Source organism: Magnolia sinica, chromosome 6 (assembly GCF_029962835.1).
Source record: "Magnolia sinica isolate HGM2019 chromosome 6, MsV1, whole genome shotgun sequence".
Classification (NCBI taxonomy): domain Eukaryota; kingdom Viridiplantae; phylum Streptophyta; class Magnoliopsida; order Magnoliales; family Magnoliaceae; genus Magnolia; species Magnolia sinica.
Window position 1 is genome coordinate 22,470,361 of NC_080578.1, and position 17,717 is coordinate 22,488,077.

A 17,717-nucleotide genomic window follows, 5' to 3' on the forward strand; every position below is an offset into this window, starting at 1 on the left:
ATATCTGGATCCATGTGTCCCACTGGGACACTGAGGACATCAACCGAGTACAGAGGCGTGGCTGGAAGATATGGCTAGCATGATTGGGCCCCAAGTAGGACTCGCTCTCCCAGTTATTCCCACCGTTGATATGGCATACTAAAATATTTTCCTTTGATAGGTTAGGCAAGACCCAACCACTGGCAACGGTACCACCACTCGTACTACCGAACCACCTTTCTTACCAACATGTCACGTGTTTAACTTCAGTACCGGGAGAACAGTGGGCCCAATATGAAGCTTACTCTTCAAGAGAATCAGGCTGAACAGCTCACTCGGTGGGCCACACCTAATTTTGAATTGGACTCGTCCGTTCATTCCAACCATGTGGGCTCATCTTGTCATCCTGTTTTTTTTTCCTTGATGTTGGGGGCCTGCTGTTTTCATGGCACTGATGTCCTGAACAAGTGGCATGTTGGTTGCCCAAAAGAAACCATCCAGTCTTATTCAATGGTTGTCCAAATAAGTATATACGAGTGTGATCCACGATCAGGGCCAAAGAGTGGATGGATAAGAGTCTTGCAGTCTGGAAGATCTTTAGGAGAAGGTCCATCGAACAGTATAGATCACTGAAGCATGGGTCTTACTTGTCCGACACGATGCCCGACTGACACTACACTCGGCCTTGGACCCCCTCACGTTGTTTAGCCGTTCTGGTACAAATATGCGCGCTCGTGCATGTAATTAAAAAAAAAAAAAAAAAAACAAAAGAATGGAATCGGATTCGTTGAGGCCGGTGAAACACGCGCGAATTTGCCCTAATTTACGCTCGCGTGACATTGATGGGGGCTTCGAGGAACATCTCCCAATTTGTTATACGTGTGAAAGATCCATATCGTTCATTCATCATTACACACTGTATAGATGATCCATCAAAAATCGACTGCTCCACTCCCCCATCGGGCTAAACATTGTTCAAGTAAAATACGCATTTAAATAAAGACAACGGGTCCATATTCAACGTACATCAACAACCTTCCCGTCGAGTATACCGACCTGACCATTTTCTACCTCAGGACTGGCGCAGATCTCGCACGTGAGTTTCATACTAGCATGTGTCCGGAGAAGATCCCGTTCATCTCACGCGAGCGAATAAAGACCGATGCTCTTACTCATTTCGCGCTTTTGGACTACGGCTTGTTTCTCCTTCCGCCTTCCCCCCCTTCTTCCGCTCCCCTCTCTCTCTCTCTCTAAACCATTTCCTGTCTATTTTTATTTACAAAATCATACACCATCCCAAAAGAAGAACCCGTTTTTGTAATTTTCTCAACTCCTGCTAAATTCCAACTAGATCGATTGTGAAACGACGACAGACTCACACGCGAAATCTTTATGTAAGTCCTACGGGTCTTGTGCTTCTCGGGTGCAGATGGAGAATCTTCTTCTACACAAGTATCGCAGTGACCGCCGCAAGCTCCTTGATTTCATCCTGTCTGTCGGTTTAATCAGAGAAATTCAAACACCTCAAGGCGCTATTAGCTTACGCGACATCGATTTGGATGCCGTCAGCGTTGATTCCATACTGGAATGCGCGAATCATGGTATTGAGATTTGGTTTTAGTTTTAAAAATTCATTTCTTCTTCTTCTTTCCTGTGAAGGATTGGGAGGGCTTTGATTGTGGGTTAACTGATGCCTTGTTGTTGTTTCAGGTGGGATTCTCGATCTTTCAGAAGCTACTAAAAAGTACTATTATGAACATGATTATCCGACGATGGTAAGGAAATATCAAGCAGGGATTGATGTTGTTTTAGTATCATATTGTTACTATTTTATCTCTTTGATTGTCTATCCGGGGTCATTTGGATGCCTATAAGTTTTTAAGTTGACATGCTGCCTATTTGGATGTAAGTTGTAAGTCTTTTAATGGTAAATAGTTTTCTTCTTCTACTGGTAAATAGTTTTCTTCTTGTGTGTGGGTAAGTTACAGGAAAGTAGCCGTATAGTCCCACCAAATAGTGTTAGGAAGTGCGGAAGTGTGAGCCCTCAAGATCTGACGGTCTACACAATATGGAACCCTCACGAAGCCAAAGATTAATGCTCCAGATCCAGCGGCCCGCCTATTTACTACTGGAGCAGATGAGACTATCCACCCCTCTGATTCAACGGTATAGATGGCCCCGGATCACGATCTATGGATTAGATCGTCCCAAGGACAAGCCATATGGACAAATTACTGCTTCCTCTCCTTTTACTCTCGGTATTTCTTATTGATTTTACGAGAGAGTCTCATCCTTTTTGTAGGGAGGGTTGAGAGTTTGGATGAGACCAGATTATCTGGTCATATCCCTATCTCCCATCTAAAATCAAATTCAAAGTTGAATTTGAAATCTAACTAAAGGAAGAGGCCGGAAGAGACCTAAAAACATGGGACCCACCCACTAGTGATTGCACACCAGTGGGCCCCACAGGCCTATGTCCAACAAATAGAACTTAGAGTAGGGAATTGCTCCAAAATCTTAAAACCACATGAAAAAGCTGGGCATAAAATACGTCATTGGGTTCAGCCCATCTAGGTGAATCTTTGCGCTGATTCCTAGGCTAAATCAATCATCTAGGCCACAAAGTGTGCCCACAAATTCAAAATACTTGTAATTTGGAGCATTTACTTAATATAAGCAATGACAAAATTAAAAATAACAACAAATCCACCGTACACATAGTTGTAGGGCCCATAAAGAAGTACAATCTACATTCAAGCGATTGCTCAGCCCAACATACCATACATTTGGGGCCCACATTTTGAGTTTATTGGGCCATGTCATGGATGAGAAATGCTAAACATATACCCTTGGATGATCCTTGTCATCCAATTATTTACTTTGGCCTACTATAATGATTATTCTGATTACCGACATTTGGTGGGTGCCACCTTTGCTAGTCAACTACAACTTTTATTTATTTTAATTCTCTTACAAGCATTACCATGTAATAGATCTAAAAAAAAAAAAGGTCAATGATTTTTAGAGCTTTTATCTATAATGGATAGGGGACGTTTGGAAAATCATCTATCAGGTGGGGATCACTGTTCCATTCATCAAGTGAGTCACATATGCAAGAAAAAACGGTTAAGAAAGAAAATGATGACCAACAATCTACATTCGAGGTACACTCATGCCCGACATGATTAATGGGCTGGAATGATTTTTAGGATCGACAGTAGGCCTCACCATGATGTATGTATTATGTCTACGCCATTCATCTGTTTCACCAACCCAAACGTGAGGCATATCCAAATCTCAAGTGGACCACACCACATGAAAGGATGGGGAAAATGATGCCCACCATTGAAACTTTCCTAGGGCCCATCATGTTGTTCATTTTTCATCCAGCCCGTTCATAAGGTTACATTGACCTGTTGAAGGTAAAATGCAAAGATTAGCTTGTTCCAAAGCTTATGTGGCCCCAAAAAAGTTTTTAATGGTGGGCATTCAGTCCCCACTGTTACTTGTGGTGTGGTCCGCTTGAGATTTGGATCTACCTCATGTAGTCATTTTCGGGGTCATATCCTAAAATGAGCCATCGAAACAGATGAACAAAGTGGACATATCATATAAGACATGCATCACAGTGGGCTCGACAAAGCTTTGGGTTGCTAATCCCATCTCCATTTTCTTGACACAATTGTACCTTTGCTCCCCCTTTTCTTGATGGTAAAAAATGAAAGAAAGAAAGAAAGAAAGAAACAAAGAAACAAAGAGGAGAAGGGAGAAGCGAACCTTGCATTGTGACAGGTTGGGAAATATGGAGAGAGGAGAGGCTGGTCGGAGATATGGACGATTTTGGCAGAGGTAACTGGGGAGAGAGCCTGTAACTTATAGGCAAGTGAAATCCCATTCCTTCCCCATGTAACTTGCTGAAAGTTTTTCCTGCAAGTGACTTACAGATTGCAACTTAGTTATAAGAGAGCTCCTAACTAACTTACAGGTAAGTGAAATCCCACCCTCCCATGTAACTTGCTTGTAAGTTTTTCCTGTAAGTGACTTACAGGTTGTAAGTTGTAACCTAGTTATAAGTGAAGTTTCCCCCTCAAACAATACCTGTAAGTGGCTTACTTGTAAGGCACTTACAACTAATCCAACTTACAAACATCTAAATGACCCCTTCGTGAATTCATTTCTTTAGCACTCGCAAGGGTCTCTTTTAGTGTAGGGCCCATCATGGGGTGGGCCTTCCCTTTCATAGGGAGGGTAGTGTCCAAGACCAATTCAAAGATAGATCTATCCTTGACTCGAAAGGAACAAAAGGTGTAAGAATTGAAGCGGATGTGGAGCTACGGGACATACGACTCAGAAGCTGTAGGGATGTTGGTGGAGGTGTGGCCGTAGGAAGAGGATCCTTTGGAGGAAGCTATCATGGTCACTCCTCTGTGCACAAAGAAGGTTAGAGAAGACTCGACATCTGTCTGTCTGTACTATGGGGGAAGGCTCAAGGCTAGTTTTGAGGATCGGACAAGCAAGGGGATGATCACAGTGGATCAATTTCAGTGGACTAGAGACATCCTGATTAGAGTGGGGGGTTTGGTGGCTACGTCTTACGGAACGCGAGATGAGAATTTATATGATTTCTACCAATTTGTGCAAGACAAGGCTATATAATGACGACAATCTCACCAGAAGTTGAAGCCCAGGAAGCCTCCCAACGGTTGGAGAGAGCTAGTGAATTTGGAGTGCTCCATTAATTACGAATTTGCAAGTAAAAGGAAGTGGATTGAAAAGGGCAAGACCGGGAAAAGGATGTGACTGATGATCTTTTGTCTTGGAATGGTCATGGATTGGGGGGTGTAGCATCAAGAGAGCTTAGTTCAAGAAGTTGTGTATGAAGACGAAGGCTGACATTATTGCAATCTAAGAAACCAAACTGCAATTAGTGGATAAAGGTACAATAAATTCTATTTGCGTGCATCCGCAGGGAATATTCTCAGCTTAAAAAGGGGCGGGGACACCCTATCGTCATTAAAAAAAATCTATTTGATGTATTAGTAATGTTGACTAGGTCTTTCTCAATGCTTCAAGGGCAGTTGGGTGTATCTTGGTTGCTTGGAAATCTAACGTTTGGAAAAAGTTAGAAGTTTTCTCTGGATTTTTCTCTCTTTCTGTCTTGTTGCGTGATCCTTCATCAGGATTCTAGTGGGTGTTATCTGATGTGTATGGTCCTTATGGAAAAAATTATGCAGGATCAGGTCTGGGCAGAACCTGATGGTGTTAGATGTGGTCAGTTCCCTGGTGTATAGGTGGGGACTTTAATGTCATCCATTTCTCCTACGAAAAGCTTAATGGGGGACGGGTGGCCACTTCTATGGTCAGATTTTTTTGCTAGGTTGGAACTCGGAAGCCATGATGTCACATTCGTCTTTGGGGGGGGGGGGGCATCAAATCACTACCCCATTGTCCTTGAAGTCACTGAAGAAAATTGGGGTCCCAAACGTTGGAAGTTGAAGGGTTTGAGTAGCTAGTGGTGGAGTGGTAGTCCTCAATGGTTGGTGGTTATGCCGAGTTTAGAATTTTTAGAAAGCTAAAGACGTTGAAAGAGAAGCTCAGAGTGTGGAAGGAAGATGTCTTAGGTAGAAGGGAAGAGGAATTTGACAAAATGGCGGAACAAATTCACGATCTTGATTTGCTAGAAGAGCGTGATAGGCTATTCTCCAAGGATGAAAAAAAAAAAAGAAAAAAAAAGGGCAGATCTTTCCCTCGTATTTGTGAAACAAGCCAAGAAGGAGGAAATTAAATGGCGTCAGAGATCGAGTGCAGTATGACTGGAAGGAGATAAAAATATACATTTTTTTTTTTCCATAGCATTGCTAGCCCACGGGCTCGCATTAACAAGATTTCAACTCTCATGGTTGACAGAGCTCCTACATTGGAGAAAGAAAAGATTTCTGATACAATTGTCTCCTTCTATAAGACCTTACTGTTTAAAGAGCAATGGATAAGGCCGAGGTTGGACAACTTAGACTTCAACATCATATGTCCAGAGGATGCAAGTTGCAACTGAGCTGGAGAAGCCATTCATTGAAGAAGAGGTGAAAGCGACTATTGGCTCGATGTGTGGGGACAAGGCCCCAGGCCCACAGATTCCCAATTCTGTTCTTTCAGAATTTCTAACATATTGTTAAGAAGGACATTATGAACTTTGTTGCAGAGTTCTAGGAAATGAGTTGCCTATCTTATGAGTTAGGAGCCTCATTTATTGCTCTTATCCCCAAAGTATAAGGGGTAGAACAATTGAAGGACTTCAGGCCGATTAGTTTAATTGAGAACCCCCACAAGATTTTGGATAAGAATCTTACATCCAGGTTTAGGGCAGCTCTTTCTAGTATTATTTCCAAGAATCAAGGGGCTTTTGCTACAGGTAGGTGGATCCTGGATAGCACCTTAGTGGCTTGTGAATGTATTGAATCAAGATACAAAGATAGGAAAACATGATTAATCTATAAATTAGATATTGAAAATGTGTATGATCATGTAAATCGGGATTTTTTAGACTACATGCTTGATTGGTTGGGCTTTGGTAAGAAATGGAGGGGGTGGATTAGGGCATGTGTTGAATCCTCGTCATTCTCCATTTTAGCCAATGGTTCGCCGAAACGTTTCTTCAAGCTTTTAGATGCCTACTCTTCAAAAGAAGAAGAAGAAGAAGAAGAAGAAGAAGAAGAAGAAGAAAAAAAGAAGAAAAAAAAGAAGCTTCTAGACACTTGATGTAGGGAGATCTACTATTGTTGTACTTATTTGTGGTAGTGGGGGGGAGGCCCTTAGCAACATGCTTTCCAAAGGTGTTGCAAATGAGTTGTTTAGAGGATTTGATATTCCAGTGTACAGTTGGCAGATTTCCCACCTTCATTATGTGGATGACACGCTTCTCTTTTCTGAAGTTAAGGAGGACTCGGTGGATAACGTCTGGAAAATTCTGGTTTTCTTTGAAGCTCTCTCGGGTTTGAAGATTTATATGGGTAAATTTGAAATGCTTGGAGTGAGCATTGGTGGGGACGAGCTAGGGTAGGGTGATTGAAAGAATCAAGAGGAAGTTGGCCTCGTGGGAGTGTCGTTATTTTTCTATGGGAGGTCGGGTGATTCTCTTAAAGATGACATTCTCTAATATGCCCATTTACTTCTTCTCCCTGTTCAAATGGCCCAAGTTGGTCCCGGACAAGTTGGATAAATTGAGAAGGAACTTCTTATGGAATGGCGCTAGTGATAGAGGGAAGTTTCATCTTCTTAGATGGGAAAAGGGGGTGCTAAAGCCTTTGGGTGATATGAATATAGCCCTTCTTAGGAAATGGATATGGCGTTTTGGGGTGAAGGAAGGATTTGGAGATAGGTGAAGGCGAGCAAGTATGGCACGCAGTAGGGTGGATGGTTTGTGAGGAATTCTTCACTTTATAGGGCGTCGACGGTTTTGAAAGCGGTGGTGAATACTGAACATTTGGCTAGCGTGGGATTTCCTTCAGGCTTGGCAACAATACTCGTATAAGTTTTTGGATTGACCCTTGGTGTGGCGGCCACACGCTTCAACATCTCTTCCCGAGGACTGCCCGCCTCGCTCCTAATAGATTTGTTCTTGTGGCGGATTGCTTTTCCATTGTTGAGGGATCGGATGTTTGGTCCCCTCCCCGCCGAAGGAACTTGTTGGTAGGCGAGATTGATGAGGCTGCTGAACTTTTGAACCTCCTAAACAACGTTCGGCTTGCGGTTCTTGAAGAGGACTCGATATATTGCTCGGGACATTGTTCGGGGAAGTTCTTGGTTAAGCCCTTCTTTGAGTTGAGCTCAGAGGCTCGGCCCCACCCATTCCACTTTTGGTTCTACGGAGCTCCCCCTCGGGTGGCAGTTTTTGTCTCATGGTGGATAGTTTGCGAAGGAGATCCCTTGTCCTCGCGAACATTTGCCTAATGTGCTGGGCAAGTGGGGAGTTAATCGATCATCTTTTCATTCATTGTTTCTTTGTTCGCAGTGTTTGGAACCACTTCTTCTGTGTCATGCATGTTGATTGGCAATGCCAAAGTTTGTAAGCGAGTTGATTTGGGCATGGCACAGTGTAGACGTCGGTAAATCCGGGAAGGCTATTTGGAGATTACTCATAATGGCCATCTCTTGGGCTTTGTGGGGAGCCCAGAATGGATGATGTTTTAGAAACGAGGGTTTGGGTATTATTTGTTCTATGGGTGGTTTCCTTTTCTGATTTTTGTTGTTGGTGGTTGTATTATTTGTTCACTTTTGCCGCTTCTAAATAAAATTGTTGATGCCTCTAAAAAAAGGGGGATTAGGCCTTGTTATGTATCTACCCTTTCAGATGATCCTACTGTTCAAATTAATATGGGCATTCAACAAACTATGCATCCAACAGGGACCAAATCCAACAATTAGGATCATCTAATAAGGAGGATTTTGAGGCTATCTCACTTTGGTGCCCACCATACAAATGTCGGGCCACACATTTATAGTTTGTTGGGCTAAGAAGATGCTCGCTGGGTCTCTTTATTTTCTTTTAATGTTTTTGTTTCATTGTCTGAGTTTCACTTAGGGCCCATTTGGTGTTGCTTCTGGGAGGTGTATAATTGATTCACAATAAAATATTCTTTCAAATTGTTTATTGACAATTTTGTTAAACATACATGGAAAAAAAAAAGCAATTCTTTTTGGGTGAGAACATCTTGACAGTTTCTTGAAACAATTTCTTAGTTTAATCCATATACTTGTTTCCAACATCATGGCCTACCTGATATCTCGTGAGTACTTCTTGACTATGGGAACAACCTGATGGACAGCTTTGTTACTGCATCATCTGCCAAAGTGGAAAATGTCATGTGGTGTAGAAGGCATGCCTTATACATGCGTGGGCTTGGTAAACCCCTAGTAAACCTCTTGCAACATTATATGTGGCATTGGATTTGGGAAATCCTGCTAAAGAGGTTTGCTAGAATACATCCAAGTGTATTGCAGTATGATACATTGGGACTTTAGCTGTCACACCCCAAACTGGGAAACCGGGCTTACAAAATTCCCGATCGCCGAATCCGATGCCAACAGCCTCCGTAGTACTCCATTCTCGACTCCTAGCGTCCATACGCCAGATTCTGATCCTGGGATCCTATAAAGAAGATTTTTCAATGTACATTTACTCGTAATAAGCATAACCACAAGTTTACCCAAATCACAAAGGCAACATCATCATCACATAACCACTAATATAAACATTTGAATACAATGCTGAAAGGGAAATACATATGTCAAAATCAAAGCTCCAGAAGTTAGCTACATGCTCCAAGCTCCACGCTGCTGCAACCTAACATCACTTGCACGCATCTATTGTGCATAAGCTTATAGAAAGCTTAGAGGGTGGTGTAAGTGTGTGCACAAGGTAAGTGCCAAGTATTCAATACAATGCCATAATCATACAATATCGGAAATACTGGTAAGATCATGAATCATACGATATCAGAGTAAGCGGAAATACTGACAAGTCCATGAGTAAAAGAATATCAGAGTACGCAATGCAGATCGATTATGTAAATGCGGAATCATAGAGAGCTAAATATCAGATGCCGAGGATGCAATGCAATATACAATTCCTGATGAGTTCACGAATACCGTCAGCCGTATCTAGACCATATAAATGCAGAAACACAGTAACTCAAAATGTCATATGCCGCAGATGTAATGCAATATGCGGTGCGAATGGAATGACCATGCTGGAGTGTGAAGTCGGGATGATAGTACGTAGTATCGCAGGCTATGAGGTCCATCATAAGGGACTTCTATCCAAACCAGTCTCATACCTAATTTGGATAGTCAGACTCAATGTGGTAAACTCCTGATCTCTGGTTAGTTGTGCGCCCCAATAGAAATCCTTGCCGTTGCGAAGGCACACGTAACAAATAGTTGCGCACCACCAGCCCGAGTGGATAGTGAATGAATGAATGAATGAATGAGTATGCAATTCCTGCTCTACAAATCAGTATTGTACATCTTTGGGATCATCACCGGGGTCTAGTACACTCTACATGCAATCGCCGCCCACTGGACATGTAACTATGCAAGTGGAAGAGACCTCACTATCCACCTGGCCAGTAGTCAGCCAATATCTACCCGGCACGTCAATAGCAGACCAAATCATGAGCTGGTCAAACTCAGCCTATCTATGCCCCTTACCCTTCGGCGGGTAAGGCTACGCCCCTTCCCAACCGACCACGACACAGTGGGAGACGCGGCCTAATGGTATTCGGCACTCGGGCGCTCATATATCCACTCGATCTCGATGTTGGGGCGTCTTTTAGTCTCGGAGGTTTAAGGATTTTCACCCAGGGCCATCTATGACAGCCCGATGCTAATAACATATTTCCGGTGTCCCATCTGGTCATCCACGATATGCCTATGGAGGCTACGACCCTGATGTCGCTAGGGCAGACAGTAATCACAACACAATGTAAGATGCATGAGTCATACAATCCAGTCATGCATCAATCCTGCGCATACCGTGCGTTCATGTGAGACAATCTCCGCATATCAGGAGTCTCATAACAACCTGCCCAATGACATATGCAATGGTTAACCACATCTCATAACAAACATGCAGATAATGCGTATGGGCATGTATCATAATGCTATGCTGTCACATACTCATAATCGGTATCAACAAGCGGCATCGATAATCGGCCTCTACAATCGTCCTCGATAATTGGAATCGACTTTGATAATCGGAATCAGCCTCGACAATCGGAATCAGCCTCGACAACCGGAATCGGCCTCGATAATCGGAATTGGCCTCGACAATCGGAATCGGCCTCGATAATCGGCCTCGACAATCGGAATCGGCCTCGACAATTGGCCTCGACAATCGGAATCAACCTTGACAATGGGAATCGGCCTCGACAATCGGAATCGGCCTCGACAATCAGAATCGGCCTCGACAAGTAATTGATCTCGACGCAAGGCGGGGTCCATAGATGGACGGCTGATGATGGTCCAAGCAATATCAATGGGGCTCATTCGTTTGGGTTAACCCACTAGAAAATGATGAGAATGGGCTTAACCAGGCTTAAGGGAAGGTCACAATGTGAACATTTAACCATCACTGCCCATTAATGTGGACATTTAACCAACATTGCTCCCAAGGAGTGGCCCACGGCCTCACACAAGGGCCTAATATACATCATCATGGGGCCTCACTCAAGGGCCCCAAATACATCAAATGGGCCATATCAAATGGGCCGAATCAAATGGGCCGTATGAAATGAGCAGAATCGCATGGGCTGATACAAATGGGCCGAATTAAATGGGCCCAAACCAACCACACCATTCATCTATAGCTAGAGATCATTTTAGAGCATTATCACAAAATGAATCATATCCCAAGGATCATCTGGACCATACCACAAATGGTAGTGGTGATAATGATTTCCACTGTTGAATTCCAGTGGGCCCCACCATAGTATTTATTTTCCATCCAGTCTGTTCATAAGGTCACAAGGACCTGAACAGGGAGGGAAAAGCAAATATTATATTGATTCAAAACTTCTATAATCCCAAAAGGGGTTTCAATGGTAGACGTTCAACTCCACTGTTCGCTGTAGTATGGTCCACCTAATAACAGGATCTGTCTTATTTTGTCTCAAACCCGAGATGAGTCGCCAAAAGGATGAACGGTGTGGATGAAATACGTCCATAGGGTGGCCCCACATAAATAGATGGACGGTAGGGATACAACACATGCATCATGGTGTGAATCCACCATCCCAACCAGGGATGGTGTGGATGAAACTATACATCACGGTGTGTCCCAACGTCCAAACCTCTGGATGGTGAGGATCTCTCCTCTCGTCAGAGCAGTTGACGTGAATACAACTGCTTATATAGCTACTGTAGGTATGGTGGGTACCACGTGGGAGTGGCCCACCATAACAACTAATTTATAATATAATATAATATAATATATATCTTATATATTATATATATGTGTGCGTGTGGGAGGGTGTGAGAGGTGCCAGCGTCCAGACTCTTTGGACGCTTGATGAACGGTTGGATGGTTGGTGCTTGCACCGTTGTGGGCCCATCTCCACACGTGCAGTATGTATGGAGTGGTCCCCACTCCCTGCTGACGTCAATATAGAGACATACATCATGGTGGGGTCCACACGTGTGGCCCACATCATCTCCGGATCAAACTGATACTTGTGTTTTCCTTCATTCGGGCCCGTCCAAATGGATTGCCATGTGGGCCACTCGGTGGACGGCATGGATAAAGTACATACTTCATGGTGGGCCACACACATACACATTATCCATGAGAGAGAGAGAGAGAGAGAGAGAGAGAGAGAGAGAGAGAGAGAGAGAGAGAGAAACGAGAAGGGGAGGGACCCCGTTACTATTGGGCCCTCCCTAATACAATGCATACATCAAGTGGGTCCCACAATGAGTGGGCCCTTAGAAATCGAAATCAATGGTGGATCACCCACATTTGGCCTCCTTCTTTAGCTCCTTGGACTCCTATGCTCCTTGCCTTCAATTTTGATGGAGGTTGATGAAGAATGAATGGTTGAGATGGGAGATGAGAGGGTGGGAAAGTGGGCCACACTTGTTGTTTTGGGAAGGCTTGGAGATCTTGGACGTTTGGGTGTTTCTCTTGGGGTTGGAGAGTGAAGAGAGAGAGAGAGAGAGAGAGAGAGAGAGAGAGAGAGAGAGAGAGAGAAATGATGGATGAAAAGGGATGGATGGAATGGTTGTTGTAAGGGATGGGAAAGGGAAAGCACGGGTTGGGTTGAAATTTGTGTAAAGGAGGTATGGGTGGGGAGAAAGAGAGTTGACTTGTGAGGGGGTGAGGTGGCATGGGTGATGTACTTGAGATAGGGTGTGTACTTGATTGATTGATTGATGAGACATGTTGTAGAGATTCTCTCGGAATTCGCAACACGCGGCGTTTCTTCGGAATGAACGCGGGCCCACATCTTCTGGCCCGGGTATCGCCTCAGTGTACGAGACGCGGCGTCGGAACTGTGGCAACGACGCAGTCGCAAGGATACAAGTCTTGGGTCGAGCCGACTCAAATTGATAGGATGCGACTCAGGGTCGTGCGCAAATGCCGATTACAGATCAAGGATCGCTGGAATTCAATCGGGAGGACTGCGGAAGCCTATGGAACGGTACGGGCTAGGATATGGGTCTCACATTAGCCTTCCAACGTGGGTCATCTTTCAATGATCCAAATCATTTGTATGGTGGGCCGCATGTAGCATGGGGGATAGTTCAAAAATAATAACTCTTGTGTTAGTGTATTTCAAGCCTTTGATCATTGTCTCTTTTCATTTGAATATGGACGGTGCCCTTAACCTCTAAATGATTAAGGGTTGACCTATTTCAATCTGAGAATTCTTTTGGGTATATACCCCATCTATGGTGCTACCCATCATATAAATGGTTTGGGTCATTGAAAACAACCCAATCCAATGGCTAAAAGTCCTGTTGTATCCTATTGTAATACATTAGGGTGTATTCTAGAAAGCCCGTCTATGAAACAGGCTACATGAGTTATCTGAGGGTCGTGATTCATTAAGTGATCCTTATGGTGTTAGAGATTCATGCATACAACACTCATATATCTGGGCAATTCATCAGGTAGGGGACATTGTGAACATGTCATGGACCAAATATAATGCTGGTTCATTGATAGTCAGGCAGGTCAAACCTGTATGAGAAATATGGGCAACCAGATTAAAGTCCAACTATCCAGCTTCAATGTACATGTGTGGCTCACTTGATGACTGTGTTTCCCTGGTTTTTGGTATATGCTATGTGCATCCTACCAGATGAATGGCTCGTATCTCTTACATGTGTTTCACCCCCTCAAATGAGGGGTATGCTTGCTTAGTGCAAAAACACTTTTGGGAAACATCTTCAATTCACAAGAAAGCATTCCCTTTAATAACACCAAAATAAAAAAATAAAAAAAATCCAAAATTATAATCGCTCAAAAGCATTTAATTAAGCAATGCCAAACAGGTCCTTACCTCAGGGATTTCAATGGGCCGGGCCTTGGCCAGGTCCGCGCCAGCCCACCCATGAGATGAAAACATAAAGTCTGAGCCTGTGCTTACCCCGGCATGGCATAATTAAAAATCTGTCATGCACAAACCCAGCCCATTAAGAAATTTCTACATGTGTATTAGTGGCTAATTCACATTATTATCATGGCTGGGACCAACCTGATCCTACTAGATCCGAAGGAGCAATGAGCTTGACCTGACCACGGCCATTTTACTAATCGGGCCATAACTTTCAGACTTGACAGACATGGTGGGCTAGGCCCAAAGATCCAATGGGCTGGCACAGACTGTTGACAGTTAACACCCTTATATATTCATAAGTTAATTCCATATATGCATGGGTTGTGTTATGCAACTTTTACTTCTAATATTGTATTCCTTGCTTATGGGCTTAACACTGTGGAATCTGACATATGAAACGACCTTTAATGTTGTGTTTGGATGTAGTATTGAATTGTATGCAATAATTGGTCAGAGAGAGGAAATAACTGCATAGCAATAACCTTCCTTGGTACTCATTACGAGGAAGTTGCCTTCAAATTGAATTTAAGTTTCTTTCAAGTGCAACTTGAACATGACATAGTTGTGATTTGGATAACAGTCTACCATTGTGGTTACTAATTGAGGAAATTGCAGTGCACTTCATTGAACTAGTCGCTGCAATTTAAATAACTAGGGCATTAGACACATATTTTCACAAAATCAGAATATACATACATACATATATATATATATATATATATATATATATATATATATATATATATATATATATATATATATATAGCCGAATGCTCAGCTGCGCACTAGTTCTCATGGAACTCGTGCATACTTTTTGAGAACTCATCATACATGATGTGAGTCCAAAATCTGAACGGTCCACGTGATGCAGCACCCCATGAAACCCCTGGGGCCCAACTTTTACTTCAATCCAAAACTTTGGTGGGCCATGAAAAAAGAAAACAGTTTCCTCCCTTGATTTGCATCTCTCTTTGCTATGGCCCACCAGAGTTTTAGATCAGGGTGAAAATTGGTCCCATTGGGTTTCATGGGATGCCGCATCACATGGACTGTTCAGATTAGACGCCCATGACATGTGTGCAAAGGTGCGCAGGTGTGTGTGTGTGTACATGCGCGCGCGCGCGCATTACTCCAGAATGTACTTCAAATAAGAGCTTTTTATCATTTCCGAGTTCCAACCGTTTGAAATTTAACAATATAACATGCTCCTTTATGCAGATAAATTCTCAATCAGGTAGCTCATACTTTCTTCTATCAGAACCATTGTCTGGGTCACCTCCACAACGCATGCCTCCTCAGGTTCCAGATAAACCAATTACTAATCTTTCATCACATTCATCAAGCAAAGTGGATCCTTTAATTGCAGAGGAAATTGCAAGTTTTGGGCATGCAGATGCAGTCAGACATATGGCTGAAACAGCTAAATCTTGTCAACCCATGAGCGATGCAAATATTCTCTCATTAGGCTTACCTACCCTGGGGACAGGTATCGTTGGGTTTAGATTTATCATCTTTTTCATAGTTTCTACAATGTATCAAAATTACAGGTCAGATTACTTTATATGCTTATTTACTCAAGATGGTGCAATTTTCTTATTTTTCCTCTAATTGTTTCTTTCTATTTCTCTTAATTGCACATTATTTGGTGGAGCTCTGCAATTTGATTTTTCTTGTAACTAATCCATAGTTTTAGGGACTTTGAAGGGCTTTCTGATGATGATGTCCGAGAAACAGCTTATGAAGTATTGCTTGCTTCTGTGGCTTTCTCTGGGTAGGATCTCTCTCTCTCTCCAAAGTAATATTTATATCTTGTGGTGATTGAAACTGTTGATTTTATGACCTCTCTCTCTCTCTCTCTCTCTCTCACCAAGACTTTTTCCAAAGTAACATTTATATCTTGAAGTGATTGAAACTGTTGACTTTCCATCTCCTCTCATCCCCTTGTCTCTCCATAACTAGGGTTCAAATTCATTCCTTTGAAGACAAGAAGAAGGAAAAGAAATCTAAATTTCTAACGAGGCGGAGAAGTAAAAAGGATAATTCTCAATCACTTTCAGATGCTAGCCACTCTGACCTGCTTGATACAATTCGCATTCAGATGGAGGCAAGTTGTGTTTGTATTTAATTGTGTGCAATTCTCTCCATGAATTTGCTGGTTACCTGCAGTTTTAATTGTTACTGCAAAATAATTTATTGTTCAGTGAACATCTTTTTTTGTGCTTTGGTCTTTTGGAGATACCAAGTAATTGTATATGATAAAGGATGGAATTGAAAGATGGAAACCATAATTTGGCAAAGGCATAACTTTTTAAGCATTTTGCTTTCACTTAGGATCAAGGTATTCAAAATTGGTTACGTAATGACCGTAACGTAACGGTAATGGTCATAACCGTTATGCGTTACGGGGTTGAAACGACCGTAATGACTGTTACAGAAAAACGGGCCGTAACGGTCCTGTAATGGTCCCGTAACGGACCGTAACAGTCCAGTTACAACATTTTTCAAAAAATAAAAAACAGCCGTAACGGCCGATATGGCCCGTGTCATAACGGCAACGGTGGTGGCCATTACGGCAACCATTACCGTTTTGGAACACCTTGCGTAGGATTTATCCATTTGAAGAAGTATCAGTGGCCTATTTCTGTCTCCCACTCGTTAGATGAACTGGTAGAGACAGTGTAGTGTGTGTGAGTGATCCAAGGTTCAATCCTTAGTAGTGTTACCTTAAAAAAAAAAAAAAAATCAGTGGCCTATTTCTGGCATTCTTTCTGTGAGGGAGATCAATAACATGGTGGATATATTGGTTATTTGTGATTGTATGAATGGTAGTTTAGTCTTGTGTCTCCTCTTTAATCTTCAAGGCTATATACTTCCGAAACTCAATCATATCTATATTCTTACAAACATAAACACAAATACGTTTTGGATAGTCATACATTTCTAAGAGATTGTGGGTTGGGGAGTTAGGTGAAGAAGTCCTTTTTATAAAGGGACATTTCAATCGGTAAACCTCTTGATAGGGGGCCCATCCTCACATTTAGGCATAGTTTTCCATATATAACCCACCAGTTTACCCCGCTACAGAGATCATCATCATGCTTTGGCATAGGCATGTGTTTAACTGGTAACAGGTTGGTCATTCAGTAGAGGTCATACAGTTATGAGGTTTAGTCGTCTCTCATATATAGACCTGCCAGTTCATCTCCACTAGGGGTCATTGCTGCAGTCTGGCTTACATGGCATCTTCAACCGATATTAACTCAAGGGGTCATTAGAGGATGTACAGCTACGTCCTTAGGGATTCAAAGAAGGCACCTCATTTGCTTGTTTCTATTGGAGTGGTAAAGTCCCCTGATATACATTGATACACCACACTCTGATAGCTTAAGGATTGAGTGAGATTGAGTTGTTTGAATCAATCCTTCTTGGCATAGGGTCTCTCTTGGCATAGGTTTATCTCTCTTGGACTCTCCTATGGCTGACAAAGGGCCCTCATCTCTTGGCATAGGGTCTCTTGAATCCAACCATTTACTCTAAAAGCTTAAGCTGTCAGAGTGTGGTGTTTCAATGCATATCAAGGGACTTTACCACTCCAATAGTTTCTACTGATCAAGCTTCAGAGGG

The 17,717-nt window shown here is 42.7% G+C and overlaps 1 protein-coding gene across 3 annotated transcripts in view; it reads left to right on the plus strand.

Annotated features, from left to right (window-relative positions):
• Positions 1–1,022: 1,022 nt before the first annotated feature.
• The window catches only part of LOC131248532 (protein unc-13 homolog), a 66,046-nt gene continuing 49,351 nt past the window's right edge, over positions 1,023–17,717 (plus strand). Inside the window, exons 1-5 of one of the 3 annotated variants that reach the window (XM_058248853.1) lie at positions 1,023–1,580; positions 1,690–1,754; positions 15,312–15,579; positions 15,798–15,864; positions 16,053–16,197. In XM_058248853.1, the coding sequence (XP_058104836.1) occupies positions 1,409–1,580; positions 1,690–1,754; positions 15,312–15,579; positions 15,798–15,864; positions 16,053–16,197 (717 nt within the window). In that variant the 5' untranslated portion in view covers positions 1,023–1,408. The remainder of the gene's footprint in view (positions 1,581–1,689; positions 1,755–15,311; positions 15,580–15,797; positions 15,865–16,052; positions 16,198–17,717) is intronic. The other 2 variants (XM_058248854.1, XM_058248852.1) reach the window with 2 other exon arrangements.